The sequence below is a fragment of the Ambystoma mexicanum genome, chromosome 9, assembly GCF_040938575.1.
Source record: "Ambystoma mexicanum isolate Mex_15411 chromosome 9, UKY_AmexF1_1, whole genome shotgun sequence".
Lineage (NCBI taxonomy): Eukaryota > Metazoa > Chordata > Amphibia > Caudata > Ambystomatidae > Ambystoma > Ambystoma mexicanum.
In genome coordinates this window covers 1,489,861,688-1,489,881,776 of record NC_090931.1, presented here as the reverse complement: position 1 = coordinate 1,489,881,776, position 20,089 = coordinate 1,489,861,688, and the positions used below count along the sequence as shown (strand labels likewise).

General features: G+C 41.5%; 1 protein-coding gene across 1 annotated transcript in view; it reads right to left on the bottom strand.

Annotated features, from left to right (window-relative positions):
- Nucleotides 1–2,968: 2,968 nt before the first annotated feature.
- Nucleotides 2,969–20,089, bottom strand: part of LOC138489274 (zinc finger protein 182-like) — a 52,998-nt gene continuing 35,877 nt past the window's right edge. The window contains exon 2 of the mRNA XM_069616968.1: nt 2,969–6,306. Coding sequence (XP_069473069.1) covers nt 4,298–5,371 — 1,074 coding nt within the window. The 5' untranslated portion in view covers nt 5,372–6,306 and the 3' untranslated portion in view covers nt 2,969–4,297. The remainder of the gene's footprint in view (nt 6,307–20,089) is intronic.

The window sequence follows — 20,089 nt, the reverse complement described above, 5'->3', positions numbered from 1 at the left end:
GAACGGCAAATTAGAGGGGACATTCCAGGTAGAGCTACCTGGCAAAATGGAAACCAGAAGTCCACAATGGACTACATCTGGATATCAAAGCAACATCTACATGAAGTTAAAGGATTAGACATTCTTGCCCAACATGTAAGCGACCACAACATTACAACACTAACATGGACGAGTAAAAAAGAACATGAAGTGGAAAGTATGAACAACTAGAAATAAATCATGGAGGCAATTGAGTTAGATTGTGAAAATCAGACATAGCCTTAATAACAGCTGAATTTAGCAAATAAATAAGAGATGGAAGAAATGACACCTCATATGAATAACTGCTAAAGACATATCGAACAAACAAAATTGGAAAGAAGTCACCTTTACTAGAGCCGAAACACAAGTACAGTGAGTTGGTAGTCAAAAGAAGAAAGACATTAAAGCAGGACATTACACAAATAAAGAAAAATTGTGAAAACATCTTATCACAACTTTGACAAATTAAAACTAAGAAAACACTATAAAAATTGGCTGACGGGATTCAGTAGCCAACGAGAACAGGAACAAGGGGAATTAATGTTAAGAGCAATTCACAACAAGAGATATGTGGGTGCTAATAAATAACCAAACCAGACTCTAAATCATCATAGCTGATTAAACAGTGGTGTAACAGAAGCACATTGGATATCTCATTACTCCAGAGTGTTAGGCAGTACTAACACAGTTTCAAGTGAATCAGAAAAGATGAGCTGCCAACAATGGACGCCGAAAATAGAAAATCAAGAAAAGCAACAAATAGAAAACATGATAAAAGTTCTTAAAAAACTGTGCTGCAGCAGGTCCCGACGGTTTGACAAACCTGGAGATAAAAAAAGATCCAAACGGCTGGGCAAAGTTCTTTAGCATGATCTTTCAACAGATCGAGGAGAGTAAGAAAATACCACTGTCATGGCGATCAAGCATTATAGTACCAATCTTCAAAAAAGGTCAACGAGAAGATCCTTCAAATTATCGGCCGATAGTGCTACTCGATGCCATTGGCAAATTATATGCGTCAATTCTGCAGAAATACTTTTGGAGTGGGCAAAAGAAGCGAAAATCATCGACCCAAGACACACAGGGTTTATGAAGGGGACTGGAACAGAGCTCAACTTGTTCATACTATCAACACTGAAGCTAAATGCAATGAATGCGAAAGAAAAACTACATCTAGCCTTTATAGACTTAAGGCAAGCTTTCAACGGTGTGAATCGTCAAAAACTATGGCTTAAACTGAAAAACTGGAACTGCCCCGAAGAGATCTTGCAACCAAATAGAGCCCTACATATTAATACAACAAGAGTAAGAACACATAATAAAGGAGCATGGTCAGCAGCAATAAAACACAAAAAGAGGAGTTAAGCAGGGATGCCCTCTTGCAGCAACCCTTTTTTAAATTATACATAGCAGACCTGCCGGACACATTGAAAGACACACATCACCATCCCCCTAAAATAAACAACAGTGAGATAGCGACCATATGCTATGCAGATGAGCTTGTACTAGTAAAACAAATAGAGATTGGACTACAGCACCTACTAGATAAACTATGAACCTACATGGAGCAAAATGACCTAGTGATTAACACTGACAAATCAAAAATCCCCACGATTGGGGAAAACAACGGAGTTCGAACGAAAGTGTTTAACTGGAAGATAGGAACTGAGAAACTAGAAAGAGTAAAATAAATGTGATACCTGGGCATAATATTCAACCAGTCAATTGCAGAAAATGTATGGGAAAAAGATCTGACGAAAACAAAGATGTTATGCTCACAAGGAATAATATTGAATGGACGATTTGGAAAACGTTCACTAATAACGCTGCAGGCTTTCTATATACAGGAAGCTCTACCAATAATCACATACGGAGGTGAAGCGGGTCTCTACCTATCGTGGAAGGTCTGGGATAAGATAGAAAGTAGATTTTGGAAACCGGTCTTGAAGCTACCAAGATGTCTGCCTATAGTTGCTCTCAGAGCCAAGTTATGACTTCAGTCCTTGCACTCGGTAATATGCTGGAAGTCACTAGCCTTATTAAGGAAAATAACACTAGATGATCCAGTAACTTGCTATACAATTCTCGCAGCAAAGGGTAAAGGGAAGAGTGCAACCCTATTAAATTAGTGGAAAGAAATCTGGTGCAAATACCTAGAACACCTTCACTCAACCATAAAAGAACTCATTAGGAACCCAGAGAAAGTGAAGCGATTGGACACACACAAGAACAAAGAAATTATCCTATAAAACACTAGAAAACGCAGCCAATGAACACAGAAAAAGAGACACCATGCCAGAGTATCTGACAAGATATCCCAGTAAATTCCAACAAGAAAAGCTATCACAAATAAGGTTGGACGTCTATCCATCAAATTAATTTTTACACACTAGAGAATGCTGTGGTGTAAACAAGGGGCAATGCAGATTTTGGAACACTGGTGATACACTGGAAACTGTGGAGCACCTACTATTGGAATGTGAAAAAGTAAACAATGACAGAGACAAAGCACTAAGTAAACAGTTGAGAAAGTACAAGTCAAGATCGAAAGAAGAATGGTGGTGTGAAATTTTACACTAGAAAAATACACGACTAACGCGTATAGGAATAGATCTACTTGAAAAATGTATGAAACAAAAAGGGAACCCTCAGTAGATGAATCTGAAGAGACGAGACATTGCGGAAACAAACCAAGGACATTTCTAAATCTGAATTTTAGAGGAGAATAAATGTGTAAAAAGTTTTTTTAATGAAACTAAATCACAATTAAAAAAGTCAATCAGACAATGGTGACTAGCCTGACCACCACTGATACCCTCTGACCACCCTGGTTCTCTCTCACACAGTACACCACATGTTAAACAGCATTGGGACCTCCTCAGCAGATGCTGTAGTTATAGCCGCTCAATGACCGCTATTACAATAGCAAAATAATAAGATAGTATAATAAAAATACACAAAGAGGTTTATTTACTTCTACACAAGTTACCAAATGAAATAAACAGAAACAAATAATACAGCATTGATTAAAGGAGGCATTATAGGTTTGGATAAATCTAAGCATTTCATTCAGATACCACACACCTCTTATTTTCTGCAACCCCCTGGCCCATAGGCGATTGAGTCAGAGTAGCAATCTGCTTTTCATATCCTTTAATGAGATACTTCTACAGTAGACATGGTGAAATCCGAGAATTCCATCGGCTGTAAACAATGTTTCAGTAACATTCATATTCCGACTTGCATTGCAACTTGCAGAGCGCTCCAAGACTCGGCACCAATGCATCATGTGTGTGACACGCTACATCCTCCTGCAGACCTTTGTATTGACTGAAATAAGTAGAATGAGAATGGGCCCGCCCATGCCTGTACCTTGTGAAACAGTGCAATGTGCAGGGCATGGCTCCCCTGTGTTCCAGAGAGCCCAAATATGTGCTGCTAGTCCTGTTGATCTTCAATGTCCATCTTCCATAGCAAGAAGGCGCCATTATAGCCAATGGTCATGGTGCACAAGTCACATATTCTAAATGTAATCAGTTGGTTTTAAAGGTAGGTAGCCCCACCCTGGTATTTGAAGGAAAGAATGGCCTCGTCATTTCTATTCCTGTGGGTACGAGCCCCCCTGCCCAAGTTAAGAGACCAAGCGTAAGTAGGTCACTAAATGTGGTGCTCTGTGGAGCCCCTTTTCATTTTCCATGGCTGTCGATTTCACACAAAAGGCACAGACTTGTGGAGGTGTGTAGAGGGATTTTTATTGGGATATGGCTGGCAGGCAGGCAGGAGTGAAGGCGAGCAATTCTAAAAAGTAGAAACAGTGCTGCAGGCGCGCTCAGCCAGGTGGTGGTGAGAAAATGTGGGCTTGTACTGTTGAATACTGCTCATGTCATCTCACACCCGATTGGCAGAGTACAGATTCTAGGGAGCTTGCTTATAGGTTGTACATATTCTTCCCATATAGTTTTTATTTATTTTGTCTTCAATGTTTATCCTTTCATGTAAAGTTAGTCAGGTTTTTCGATTAAAGCTTCTATGATAAGCAGGGCATGGATACAATATTTCTCTTGTATGTTTTCTCTCATGCAAAGTAAGAGTGCGTTTGAAAATTAAACTTTCCTGACATTCTGTGCATTGATGGGGGTTTTTCTCCAGTGTGTATTCTCCCATTATGAATAAGAGCGGGTTTACAACTGAATCTTTTTTGACGACTTTCACTGCACTGGTGAAGGTTTCCCCATGGTCCCTTAGCTGGGTTTTACAAATTAAACTTTTTGGACATTTAAAGCACTGATATTTTTTCAGGGCTTATTGTCTTTATTTCTAGATCGTCAATGTGTGACTTTTTATGTAAAGCAAGCTTGGTATTTGTACTAAAAGTCTTCTGACATTCAGTGCAACTATAAGGTTTTTCACCCGTATGTGTTCTTTCATGGACAATGAGATGTGTTTTCCTACGGAATCGTTTCTGACATTCACTGCACTGATATGGTTTTTCTCCTGTATGTATTCTCTTGTGAATGTTAAGATCACTTTTTACACTGAACCTTTTCTGACATTCAGTGCACGAATAAGGTTTTTCTCCCGAGTGTGTTCTCGCATGCACCGTAAGACTACCTTTACGATTAAAACTTTTCGGACATTCCGTACACTGATATGGTTTTTCTCCTGTGTGCAATGTCTCGTGCTGAACAAGATGGCTTTTCTGACTGAAGCACTTCTGGCATTCCGTGCACTGATACGGCTTTTCTCTAGTGTGCGTTCTCTCATGATGAGCAAGAGTTATTTTTAAACTGAATCGTTCTTGACATTCAGGGCACTCATATGGTTTTTCTCCAGTGTGCGTTCTCTCATGATGTATAAGAGTGCTTTTTAAACCAAATCTTTTCTGACATTCAGTGCACTCATATGGTTTTTCTCCAGTGTGCGTTCTCTCATGATAAATAAGAGAGGTTTTAAAACTGAATGTTTTCTGACATTCATTGCACAGATAAGGTTTTGCTCCAGTGTGTGTTCGCTCATGCTGAATAAGACTGAATTTATGACTAAAGCATTTGGGACATTCAGTGCACTGATGTATTTTTTCTCCTGTGTGGGTCCTTTCATGTTGAATAAGAGTGGATTTAAAACTGAATCTTTTCTGACATTCAATGCACTGATATGGTTTTTCTCCGGTGTGTGTTCTCTCGTGCTGAGTAAGATTTGATTTATGACTGAAGAATTTTGGACATTCAGAGCACGGATATATTTTTTCTCCTGCATGGGTTCTCTCAAGCAGAATAAGAGTAGTTTTAGGATTAAACTTTAGTTGAGATTCAGTGCACTGATATTCTCTCTCAGGGGTGAGCATCTCCATGTCTGGTTTTTCTTATGTATACCTACAAGGGAACTGTTGCGGAAAGCAAGGGAGGGACTCAATGTTGCAAACCTATGGACTTAAAGCAGTTAGGGAAGATTAGATTGCTATATTCATCTTCAACAGGAGCACATGTGCAGAACCTCCCTCTGACCTGCATCCCCTGCCTTTAACTTTTTGTATTGCCGTTTTCCATAACTATTTAACTGTACCATTATTATTCCATCTACTTGCTACATAGTGCTTGATTTTTTCGAATGCTGATCCTGCCAACAGATACCCAGTATGTACCAGTGGAAAAGACACTCCAGAGGGACAGCATACAAGGAGAATGCTCAGACCTAATCTTTCCAAACAGTTGTATGTTCCCTTGCAAATGCTTGTATTTTGTCAAAGATAGATCCATTCTGGATTTCATGCATGTTCATTACTCTGGGCACCTTCTATAAGTGACCCCATATACTTGGTGATCCAAGCTCTGCCAATGATGACTGGGTCATGTTATCCTCCCTGGGATGCTCTCTCAGAGTGGGATTATTTTTTCGACAGAAGCTTTTCTCGCAACATGCAGCAATAGGGTTTCTCTCCCAATGTCTAGTGTTATACAACATCAGATTTAATTCATTACCGAGGTTTCTTCATTCTGCTCAGAGACATACTGTATGTTTTAGTTTATAAAGATAATGATCTGACGTCTCAGATTGCATTTCTTCTCAACTTTGGGTGGTTCATGATGTATAATCAAAATGTGTGGTTGAAAAAGTGCTGTCTTCAATCCGAGTCGTCATCTCGGCTCTCCCGATTCTTTCTTTAACACATAGGCTTTTGGTACCCAAAGCATCTCCCCTTTCTTTTATTTTAGCTTTTTCCAGTTGTTGGTTTGGGCAAATGTTATTAAATCATTTTCTACTCCGTAATGGCGATGGAACAGTCACCTGCAGAATTAAAGTGAAAGGTTATCCGTCTATGTCTGAAAGCGCAGATAGAAATAGCATTCAGTGACAGAGAAGCAATATTCTGTGAATTAATAAAAACAATTAACACAAAACGTTTTTGCAGACCATATGGCAGAGAAGTGTAGAGAAGAGTACAGGGTGTTTAAGACCAGTAACAGGTCAAGCGGATTTCTAAAGCCGGTAAAACAAATCAGTCACACTTACTTTGTGGCAATATAAGAAATTAAACAGCCACCAAGTTCCAACAATTTAATCTTCTACTGGTAAAGGTTGTGGCCGCAGTCACATTTCTATATTTAAAAAAATATTGAGGATTTGAGGAAGTGCCTTTGAACAAGTGCCGATTGTTGACCCGACCCGGAATGCTTTACACAAGGAAATACACATGGAACATTTACAATGCGCTTGGTACATATTATATGATCATTGTTGGACTCTACAATTCAAAGAGGTTGTAACTTCTGACCTTGGAGTAATATATTTGGTGTTCTATCTTTTAGGCTCCTTAAATTTGGTGGCTCCTCGTCCCTTCCCAGCAGTATCCAGCATATATTGGGAGCACGCGCACTTCAAGAAGTGCCTTTGAACAAGTGCTGTTCGCGTGGAGCGAGCAGGGACCCGCGACACGAAAGACCAGGGGAGTCTGTACAGGTTGGTGGCCCCACTGTGTGCTACTAGAAGCAAATAAGGGTGTGTGCAAAGAGGCTAGCTCATCTTCATAATCTTTACATAGTCTGGAGGCAGTTGGGAACATTTAAAGGCATGGTGTAAAGAGTGAAGCGTAGAGCTCCAAATCTTGCTCAATTAAGGTTACAATGTCTCTTGGGTTTTACTCACTAAAATTTGGCATGCCTGAACTGAAGAATTTAACGACAAGAGCTACCACGAACACGTCATTCAGAAAGTCCCTATCAACAGCCGTAGTAAAAATGTGCTGTTGTTTGAAGACATTACGCCGGCCACATTCAATGGGTGCCGACATTCGTCTTTATTGTAACAATGGAATGCCCTGGGGTGTGCCTGGGCAAAATGAAAGTACTTGCTCAAATGTTTCAATCAAAGCTTCTAGTGCTGTGATTAGTGATTCCCAATTAGCAGCATTTTACTTTGATGCGTTAACAAATGCTGATATTGATTCTAATCCTATTATGGCAGAGCATATAGATCTACCTGTGGTGTGGATTCCCAATGCTCAGAGGTGGTTCAAGTAAAAATCAAAGCTAGCCCTTGAACCATTAGAGACAAATGCGACAACCGCTGAGCTGAGAGTCAATAAACCTGAAATATGCACAGTTGCTGCCCAAATCGATTTGTGTAGATCTTATGACGCATTAACAATAATTGGGCAAGCTGATGCTGATACCTTGGCTTTCATGGAGCTAGAAAATAGTAACTGTTTAGACTCCCAATAAATTGTATTCATACACTTCAATTCAGGGGATATGGCTCAATCAGATCTGGAAATGATGAAAAACCCGCTGATGTCTCCAAATACTGTAATAGACCCCTTGACTGAGCCAGCAAAGGTACGATCATTCTGAAGCTGATAGCATTAATTTATCCAAATCGCCAGACTTATTTACACACTCGATACATCATTCATCCACTCATTCATTATCCGTTGTTGAGCCTACACCGCGACAAACTGGTTTAATTTCCACAACTCCAGGCTTTCAACCATCTCTACATTTTCCATCATCCGATACCCTTGATCTTTAGCTAATGTGTTATTTATATGCAATGAACACAGCTTTGTTCTCAATTGCGAGGCTGTATGAAGAAATTGATCAAAAAGTGAATCATCAATTAGATCTTATGGTACAAATGACCCCTGAGAGGGCAGTGATTGTCCCCCCCCACCCCCTCTGCCCACTTCAATAATCAACTGGTCTCTCATGATCATCATCAAGTCCGCGCTTTGCGGACAAGAGGTACTCAAACTGAAGCCTTAATACAGGAGAGAGTGTTGTAGACAATGAATCATCTTCTGTTAATGTAGAACATGCAGCAGTAATGATACAAAATGGGGGCATTATCTTGGATTCTTCACCAACTGGGAATAACAATGTGAAAGTGACAATGGCGGTAGGCAGTAGGAAACCCAATAGGTGGGATAGAGGTATCTATTCCAACAGCGATAATCCTGTCGATAATTTGGTGCAGGAACTTGTCGGGAACTTAGGTATGGTTAATAATCTAAAATTACCAACGAACCTCCAACATTCAATATATTTAGCAAATCACACTACATGAGTGAGGGAAATTGAACAGAAAAGAGTATAAATAATGTGCGGAAAAAAAAGAAAATTAAAAAAAAGCAAATTATGGGAAAATCATGGACTAGAACAATGAGATTAATGAATGCACTAACTGCAACAAAAAGGGTACCTAGTAACAGAATATCATTGAATACACAGAAAGTGGGAAGTATGTTGATGAAAGACACCGCAAACCAAGCAATAACATCTGCAGGCCCCTTGAAATACAAACCTTTCGATGATCTTGTGGAAATCTCAAAAAATGTTGAAAAAAAAAATATCACATTCTAGCAATAATGCTATATTGCCCGGGCGGGAGTGTCAATTACTGGTAGTTTCTCAACTGCCCATGTTAGCAGTCACGACTAATTTTTGCATGAATCACAGTGACAAAAGCAAGAGTGACATATGTTCTGGTGAACATCATCTTCAAGTAACAGTCATTATACATCCCACACTTGATCAGATGCATGAAGAGATAAAAAAAATCCCTGGCTCAGTATATTAACCAAAACAGAGAATCGATAGATGGATCGACTGCCAATAATCAAAAAGCTTTACTAGTTGCCTCAAACAATCCAATATTGAAAATCCCAAAAGCCTCACAATCTAGGTGTACGACTAAGGCAAATCAATAAAGACCAATGTTCATTGACAAGCCGACACATTAAAGGTTTGATATGGTGACAACAAATTGGAAAAATAAGAATGCCCAGGCCATCGCCGAATGTTCATCAGAAGCACATAAGAGTTACAATCGGTTACGAATACAATGTCGGGGATATCCGTATGGACATTTGAATAGATCTAGCATTCTAGACATGTGCAAAGAAATCAATAGTTTGAAGGATATAATATCATCAAACATGGACGTTGTGAAATTCACTAATGATAGTAGTTTAAATGTAGTAAGAATTTTCATTTGTTCTGGTGTAGTCACAAATGCCATCTGGGCAGCAAGATCAGGCTTATAGGAGTTGGGATTTATTGTATTGCAAGATAATTGCAATACTGGTGTGCATTGTAATCAAGTTGATGGTACTACAGCGATATACGTTCTATATACTACTAACAACTTTGAAGGGCAATAACAACTCCCGATTTTGGAGTCAATTCGCCTAGTGTCATGGAATACACGGGGATTTTGGCATTTAATCAACTCTACCACAAAAGAGTTGAATAAATTTGATATAATTGCACTTCAGGAGATGTGGCTTTTAACTACACCGGTCTGGGACGACTTTGATGTGATAACAACTCCAGCTATATCTCAAGCAAGAGGTCGCACTATGGACTTTTGATAGCCACCAGAATCTCCAGAAAACTCAAATTGGAAATGTGCCCTTCTCCCAGCCCATACATCCAAGTAGTTAAAATTAGAAGGGATATGTACACGATAGCACTTGTAAACATATATTGGGGACGGGCTCACTTGCAATCAGAGATCTTTTTTAAATGTATTGAAGATATTCTTAATACTCTTGCACTTGAGGCTGGTCTAAGTTACACCATAATATTAGGAGACTTGAATCTTCACTGTTTGGCGACCATTAATGACAAAGATACTGATGAAATCCGTTGGAATAATCTAACGTCTGAGAGACAATTTATATTGCTAATTGGTACTATTCAGGGCGAATCAACGCCTCACTATACCTGGCATCGAGGAACCCACAAAGCAATGCTAGATTCTATTTATTGTGACCGAAATTTTATGAACATCACCAATTCACTAGGTGAAGATTAATGAACATAGCGATCATAAGCAATTATGCTTAATATGGTTGTGGCCTCTGCAGCAAGTTGAACCCCTTGAGGTCGACCTATAAAGATCGGTTGATGGTCAACAATGGAGGAAATCGTTTAAAATGGACAGCTAAGTCATTAATGGATTTTGAACAACAAAGGTTGGAGCAATATAATCAGGGCAACAGCAAACTGGAAGAAGGTTGCTATTTATCAACTATGCAAAAGTATTGTCAGTTTACAACTATAGATATAGAGTTGTCCATAAACATCTAAATGCATTTGATCATGTACTTTAAACAAGAAAACCCTATTTGTGATGAAATTTAAGGGAAATAAATAGCTTCCCCGTTATGGAGAAGCGAAGTCGAGCAAAGCAACTCAAATCCGCCTATAAAAACTGGTTGAGAGGTAGGAAATCGATTCAATATCAAAATGACGGTGAGGAAATGTTGAAGTAAATGGCCGCTAAAACATCAGCAGGAATCTCGTCCTCATTGAACCAAGTATCGTATAAAACTCAATCGTCAGTGCAATTAAATGCCATCTCAGAATCTAGATGGAAGGATATATCAAACACCGTTGCCTGAATATGAAATAAGACTTAATAACATCAAACACCTCCAGCATATTTCAATTGATCGAGTTGACATTTTATTAAGCATCTCGATATCAAGTTCATCTAGGGCTCCTGGGCCAGATGGTCTTAATAACAGCATGATAAAGCAACATCCACAAGCCTGGGCATCTATTCTTCATCTGATTTTTGATTGTGTCTTCCACACAGGCCTGATCCCGCTATCTTGGAAGAAATCAGTCATTATCCCACTATTTAAAAAGGGGGGTAGAAATGAGCATTCAGCATACAGACCGATAGCACTACTTCATTGTCTAGGCAAAATCTATCTTCGCCCGATTGGTACTAAGGGAGTTTAATGCCTGGTTAACCAAGGAAAAACAGACATCAATTCCAGACAGGATTTATTCCTTGTTTGGGGACGAGTATTAATCGGCTCACGCTTAATGCCATCAAAGCACAGCAACAACAGAAGATGCCTCTATATATGGCATTCGTTGACTTTCGCACTGCGTATGATACAGTGCCAAGAGAACTGCTCTTAAAAAAATTAATGAATCTTAAATGTGCTTGGTGCATCTTAAAGGAATAAAATAAGCGGTATCGCACTGCAATTTGCGATACGTTACCACTGGTTTGCGTTTTAATTTTAGAATCATGTTGCAGAAACTGCGATATGATTTATGGCACCAAGCGCAGAGCTTAAAAGGCACAGATTACTGTGCCTGTTTATTTAAACTCTGCACTCAGTGCACTGACAGTGTGCAGGCAGCAGGCAGAAGCTCCCGGTCTGGGCTAAATACATTGTATCAATGTATGAGCCCAGCCCAGTGGGCGGCGTCAAAGTCACGCGGAGAAGACTTCAGCAGGAGCACCGCAGCTCCACTCACAGACCTGGCTTCAATCCGAGGTAAGGAGTCATGCTGGGGTGCTTAGGGGAGGGTGGAGGAGGAGGGTGCAGGCCTTCTGCGAGCCCCTTGTCTGTGGGGCTGGGTGTTAGCAAGTGGCCACGGCTAGGAAGAAATATTTCGCCTGATAGTACCCAGCCCCACAGTAAAATGGCATGCTGGCAGATCACCTTTCAAATATTCTTTCCTTCTCGTGATTCGCTAGAAGGAAGGAATATTTTAAATGGCCTCTGCAAGCAGGCTACGTTATTACTGCAGGCCTGGGTGCTTAGAAAGTGGCTGGAAATAATATTTCTCCCGCCCAAACGGACGGGAGAAATATTATTTCTGCCACTTTCCAAGCACCCAGGCCTGCAGTAATAACGTAGCCTGCTTGCAGAGGGCATTTAATATTTTCTTTCAGTCTCGTGATTAAAGTGCCACAAGCGCTATAATCACGAGACTGAAAAAAAATAAAAAATGCCCTCTGCAAGCAGGCTACGTTATTACTGCAGGCCTGGCTGCTTAGAAAGTGGAAGTATACAATATCTCACCCGCCCAAATGGGGGGAGAAATATTATTTACTGCCACTTTCTAGGCACCCAGGCCCGCACTAATAACATAGCCTGCTACAGAAGGCACTTTGCATTTTCTTTCCGTCTAGTGCTTAAAGGTGCCACACGCGCTTTAATCACGAGACTGAAAGAATATTTAAAATGCCCTCTGCAAGCAGGCTATGTTGTTTGCCTACGGTGACCAGACGTCCCGGTTTTGCCGGGACTGTCCCGTATTTGGTGCTCTGTCCCACTTTCTCAAGATTATGTTCCCATTGAAAACTGCAGTGGTCTCGGTTTTTTGTAGTAGGTCTTTATAGCTTTTAGGCAGGAACGCACAATCTTGCACAGAAGAAATGCTTTATTTTACAAATTAAGATAGTGCTAGTTTGTATTAAATGTATTATAATATGCGTTTCTTTGAACAGCAACACTTAAACCCCCTTCTCCTCCAAACGCTACTGAAGTGTAGTGCCTGGACAGCCACTTTCAAGAGTTAGTCCTACTTTTATGTTAGTTGCCATGTCTCAGTTTTTTACTTTTTAAATTTGGTCACCCTATGGTGGCTTGATGGGCATTACAAAGATGTTCCAATACGGATCAGGGTGCACTGGAACCCTGGCTTTCAGTCTCGTGATTAAATGCTTGTGGCACCTTAATCACGAGACTGAAGGATTATCTATAGGCCCTCTGCAGCACAATGCTGTTATCAGTGCTGGGCCTGGGCACCTAGAAAGTGGGTGGAAATAACTGCCACTTTATAAGCACCCAGGCCCGCACTAATAATAGCATGGTGCTGCAGAGGGCCTTTAGATATTCCTTCAGTCTCGTGATTAAGGTGCCACGAGCATTTAATCATGAGACTGAAAGCCAGGGTTCCAGTGAAACCTGATCCATTTTGGAACATCTTTGTATGTCAGATAACTGCAGTTTTAAAGCACACTGCTATCCATATAGATAATCTGACCGAAGACTGTGTCATGCCAACATTCTGGGACCAGTTTCAAAAATAGTAAGTAACATATGATGACATCACAGTAGATGTCACATCAATTTTACCCAATGAAATGACAAAGAAATAATCTTTTCCACAGCCGTCGATTATCACTAAACGGCCAGGCAGCAGGAAGTTGTAACAATAATACCCACTGAAAAGCTATACATCCTATATAAAGCCTATGTCAGCAAGTGCCTGCTGTGGAGGAACCCGTGTGAAAAGGCAACAAGGTGATAACACTTCTGTATTCCTCAAGAGAAGTGACGGCCTGAAGGGTTCCTGCAAATGCAGCTAAGGCATTAATCCCCAGAACAAAAGTATATATAAATTGCTGTGTTGTTATATAACACTGCAAACTGGCAAAATGGGGTAGTTGCTGTGGACATCGCTAAGGGTCATGACCCTTATCAAATGAAAAGGCTGAAAGGCATGGATGCTGTCCCTGATTGCAGGGCTTGTTGTTAGCAAGTGGCTGACAGTAATATATGTCTCCTACCCGTTCCGGTGGGACAAATATTTTCAGTCACTTAAGCACATTGCTGTGGGTAATCAGTTGCTCTTTGTCTGTTTTGTAGACATTGGAATGTGTCTGTAGAGGACGATAACAGGAAAGGTGAACCTTCACACTGACTCTGACAACAAACAAAGAGTCACCAGAGAGGTAAGAAAAGCATAGCCCATCTTTTTATACTAAAAAAAAATCTTTTGTGTTGGTGTCATAGGCAGCGCCTTACAAGAATGGAACAATATTTAAAAGACCTTTTGCAAGCAGGTTGTGTTATGGGGCTGTCACTTGTAGTCTTATATTCAGGGTGGTGCAAATACTCCCCCGAAGGTGGTTGCTTCGAGTGATTTGTGTTCTTTGCAAATAAACAACCATTTTGTGATTCTTGAAAAACAAAACAAATGTGTACTAATTAGAGCTTGGAAGGTATGTGGTAAGTTACTGGCAAATTCTGGCTTCTCTGCCTAACCAAACTGTGTGATCCTGGACAAATCATTTGGTCCAACCCAGCCACACCAGTGTGCTGGCAAGAACAGAAATGTATATTATTTATCCTTAGGCAGTGTTGGTGGCCTGGTGGGCATTACGTTGCACAATTTGCTGCTAACTTGCCACTCAGTACTTCAAACAATGCCGTAGAGTCACAAAATGTGGTACTTGTGCGCCATAGGTTTAGAGAAGAGATTTACAACCTCTTGGTCACCCTGATGATTTTTCTGTTGGCTTTTAGGTGTCTGGGACGGCACTCCCTCTTTAGATCATTTATTTTCATCTTTTAAATCATCTCAGTTTTTGCTGTCTTGCAATAAGCCAGACCACAAATGGATGATTACATGTTAACTTGCTGGGCCTATTTGTCTCGCAGATCAAACATTATGGTCTTAGTAACTGGTAGTTGCTGCATCCGGGCCTCAATGACCTGGGCAGGCCAAGCGACTGGCATCTAGCCATTTGGTTCTGCAGAATAAGATAACTAATGTCCCCAATTTGTCATAAACTCATTGTAGCTGCTGTCTTCATCTTGGGCAGCTGCTTGTAACTGTTTTATGCCAAACACTAGTTAAATGAAACTTGATAATAAAATAAAAGGACACACGCACAATGGCGTCTTTATGGATGTCTTGTTGAGAGGGACACTGCACTATGCACCACTGACTGCTGCATGACCCAGCTGCACAGAGCCTTGAACTGAAAAATGTTTTCAGAGCTTTTTTTAATCATATCTATTTATGTAGTCCATTCATGTAGTGAACCTTTACATTTTACACATTGCACAAATGGATTACTTCAAAGATACATAGAAATGCTGTATTCTTGCTAATTGTATGTCTTGGGGTAAAACTAACTTCTGGTGACATTTAAAATAGGAGCACAAAATTGCTAATCAAATAGGTTTATTTGCTAATCAAAAAAATTTTAATTAGCAAATTCTGCTAAGCAATTTTTGAAAACTAATTTATGCCTTGATCTTAAAATGGCTTTATGAGTTTCATACCGAAACCTCCATTCAGATATGCTTAAGCATGAAAGGTAAACTGTCAATACCAATTCAGACATTGCGAGGGCTGAAGCAGGGATGCATCCTGGCTTCAGCCCTCTTCAACTTCTTTATTTCAGACTTAAGTAAATCCTTTTGTGGTCTAGTGACTGATTTGCCAAAGCTGAATGGACATACAATAAGATGGTTGCTATATGCGGACGATCTTGTCCTTTTAGCCAAAACACCCAAAGGCATGAGGATTATGTTGGCAGCATTAGATGAATATGCACAAAATAATTGTTTGACCATCAACACCTCTAAAACACAAATAATACAGTTTGGGATGTAATACAGCAAAATAGAAAAAACAGCTGGTATCTGCAAAAAACAAAACTCCAAGTAGTTCCACAATATATCTACCTAGGAGTTAACGTACATAACCACCCATCGGATCTTCTGTACCATATAGGTTTAAAAAACAAATTAGTCACAGTCATGTCACAAGCACGGATTATTAATGAAAGGTACTCCAAAGAACTAAGCCACTGAGAGAACCTGGAACACCCAGGAGGGGTGGACAATAGATATAATTCACAAAGGGAAATAAGCCCTTGTATGGATTGCTTTACTCGATCAGCACTTTAAAACAGGGCTCTGTCCTCATTGCTAGTGTGTCATTTTCCGGTTGTGCCTGAGAACTGGGAAGGCCCAGGACATGCAGGAGCAGCAGTGGGGCTGGTACGTGTGGGAGGTAATGTAGTGTTAAGAATGCAGGTAGCAGCCCCCATACAGCCTGGGTCTTGTCTGAGGGACTGTCAAAAATGCCTGGGTAAACCCCCATTCTGATGTGGAAGGTGTTCCAGGTAAAGGAAACTTTGGGGGCATCTGGGGATGGGGTGGGGGTTTGGGGAACAGCCTGAGTGTCTGCAGGCAACAGACTACTGGGAGCATTGAGGCAGCTGCTGGTATAGGGCATTGAATTGCAGCCAGTCGCACTTTGGGACATGACATAGTTTTAAAGAAATCTTATATGCTGTGGTTTTGTTATGTTATTGCATACTTATAGAGCGCGCTGCAACCCATGTGTATCCTGGCGCTTATTATTGATATCCCAGCAGAGAGAAAAAGGGGGACGTTTAGGACAAAACCAAACAATACCGGCTATTCGGGATAAAGGAAAGTCTTTAAGACATTCCGAAACTTAGAGTGGTTTTCAATCAACCTCAAAGATAACGGAAGGGTATTCCAGAGAGTAGGAGCCACCACGAGAAAGCTCTGCCACCTACAACCGCCTTTTGATACAGAAGAACACAGAGAAGGTGAAGATTTAAGGAACAGAGATTCCTGGTAGGCCTGTAAGGGTAACACTTGTCACAAACTTAAGAGGCACCCTGTCGATGAAAGGCTCAATGTGTTAAACAGAGGGCTTTAAACTCAATCAGGCTTGCAACTGGGAGCCAGTGGAGTCTAGGCAGTACAGGTGAGACATGGGCAAACTTAGGTAACCCAGCCACCAACCGGGCAGCGCAGATTTGCAAAACGTGTAGCCTGTTAAGCTGGTACTTCGGCTGAGCCAGCACATATGCACTGCAATAATCAATAATCCCAAGAACAGAGGAAGCAACTTCATGTCCACGTAGAGCATAAGGAATATAAGTTATATCCTGTTAAAGTGTTTTAAGCTTAAAATGGCCCGCGCTACACCTAGCACTAATTTGAAGCTCAGGAGAAAGGGAGGCAGTGTTTCTAATTCCCAGATTGTTTATGTAATCAACCATGAGGACGGCCAAAACGGCCAGTTATTTTTCATTCATTTCCCAATATCTGACAAGCAGCCCTGTGCAGGTTCTGATCTACTCGCAGAATTAACTCAGTGTTGTCTGCATGAGAATAGAAATGGCACACGTGGGAATGAATGAGACTAGCCAGTGGAGGGACATAAACATTGAATAGTAAAAGAGAAAGTGCAGATCCCTGAGGGAACTCACAAGTGAGAACAGAAGGAGCAGACCTGAAAGGAGGATGGGGGGGGGGCAGAGGGGGTGAGCATCTGAGATCGCTCCAGCCAGAAAGTCTTGAACCAGTCACGTACAAGGCCGGGGACTCCAACCTCACCAAGACGGTGGCACAGGATAGAGTGGTTGATGGTATCAAAAGCTGCAAATAGATCCAGCAGAATCAAAAACGCAACCCCAGCCTGGTCCAACATCATGGTGAAGTCATCAATAACTGACACTAGCAAAGATTTGGTGTCTATAGATGGGTGAAAACCTGGCTGAAAAGGATCCAAGATGGAAGCATCCTCCAAAACAAATAAATTCCTTAACTGCCGGAGTCACTCTAGCTTCTTGAACTTTCATGAGAATCATAAGAAGGGAAATGGATCAAATGTTTGCTGGAAGGCCAGGATCTACTGTAGGCTTCTTCAAAGGGGGTGTTACTTAAGCAATAGACCCCGAGAGGGAGGGGGTAATGCCCCAGGGCCCAAAGTTACAGGCCCAAGTGAAGCAAAATATCGCCCGATCTCCCTTCTAGATTCATTGGAAAAACTCTTTGCAGCTATTTTACTGCATGCTTTGAATATCTGGGCACAGGAAGTAGACTGCCTTGACCCTCGCAAGATTGGATTTGTGAATGGGTGGGTACTTCCCTGAACCTGTTCCTCCTCAATCCCCTAAAGCTCCGATCCATGGAGACAAGGTCAAACATCTACTTAGTGTTCATGGATCTTGAGGAAGCATTTTGAAATGAAGCAGCACCCAGCCTTCATAGGTTGACTTGCTAGGTTTATTAACAGCTTCATGAGTATCCTTTTAAGCAGTTTCTTAAGTTACATATATGTTACATTAAGGACATAAAACACTGGCGGCCCATCACCCAGGCAGAGGGCTAACCAACTGACCAGGGTGGAACCTCCACCCACACATTCCAATACTCATACCTAAACACTCAATGTGACATCACAACATTCCTTCTTGCTCAGGCAAGCCACATACAACACATCTCCCCCTTTACATTAGCACACCACACACACACACAGAGTACTACACAACACACTCCTTCCATTGACACACAAAACACTATGAGACACGCCTCCACTCACACCAACACATGCCATCCACACCGGCTCGCATGACCAGGGCAAGCACACAACACGTGCACTAACTCTCTACCACTCTCAACACTCCCGGTGCACTGGCCAGGCACACCGAGACCAACAACCAGTGTCACTAGCACACTCTGGACCCTGAAAGGTGAAACAAGTCATCAATGAGCACGCAGAGCAGCCAAACACAACCACCTGCATGCAAAAGAATAAAATAGATGTGGTACACGACTACAAGATCGAAGTACATGTGTGACCCAGCATGACCATCACCACAGACATGCCCTCACCAAAACCGGGGGCGCTACCACCCGACACACATACCTAATTAAACCTAGCATGACCACCATCGCAGTCACACCCTGACTAACTGGGGGCGCTACCTCCCAGCAACAATAGCTATAAACCATACATAACAATCATCACAGTCACACCCTGACTAACTGTGGGTGCTACCACCCAGAATATATAGCTATTGACCCTGCATGACCACTACCACAGTCACGCCCTCACTGAATTGGTGGTGCTACCACCACAAGCATACGTAGCTCAACCATACATGACACTTACCACAGTCACTCCCGCACTGAACTGTTGGCGCTACCACCACAAATAAACATACGTTGCTTCACCATGCGTGACTCCTACCACAATCACGCCCATACTATACTGGAGGCGCTACCCCCAGACACCACACTATGTGGCATTACCTCCCAAATACCCTTGTGCAGGGTCGGATTGGCCCCTCGCCCTTTCGGCCTGTGGCCGGGCCGAAATCGTCCCTGGTGTTTGGGGGCCGGTTTATGCCCATGCCTGGGCCGATTTGGAAGAACAAAAAAAATAAATTTGTTTCATTGTTTGTTTTTTTTTTCCATAAAATCCTTTCTTCCTTCTTAGGTCGATAAATGAGTACCAACACAGGTTGGGTGATATTGTATGCGTATTTGTTCTATAAAAAAAGAGCTTAAGCGTAAGTGATATACAATAACATATTTTTTGGCCTTGGACGTCTGCTTGGATTCACAGTAATTTAGTGTACTTAGGAACATTGCTATTTGATGCCACTTGCTGTTTTGTCAAGGGGTGAAAGGTCGTGTTTCATCGCTTCCCGGGATGTCACTTTGGGGTGGGGTCAAATGACATCACTTCCAGTGATGTCATCAGAGATCAAGTGTCGTGAGGCAAGGGGCGGGCCACTTTTTTGAGGCGAGGGGTGGGCCACTTTTTTTTGGGTGACCAGGCCTATTTCTTGTCCCAGTCCGACCCTGCCCTTGTGGCATACACACCCACATCCATACCGAAAACAGAACTGAAGGCGCTACCCCCAGCAACTACATTGAGAGGTAAGACATGCTGACCTGGCCATCAGCAAAACCATCCTTATACTTTTCATATAAGCTTCACCCAAACTACCAAACACATGGGGGCGCTACCTCCGCAATCACCAAACAATAATATCCTCACCCATACAAGGGACAATTGAAGGCGCTACCTCCAATCTGACTAAACTCCCAGAGGAATACAGATCTTCCATATTGTACACCATACATCACATATTACACAGTATGCAGTTCACATTGCAACGTTCTATACATTTGCGAATTGATGTATTTCTTTAAAACACAATATATCATAAATCCCAAGCCAATCCA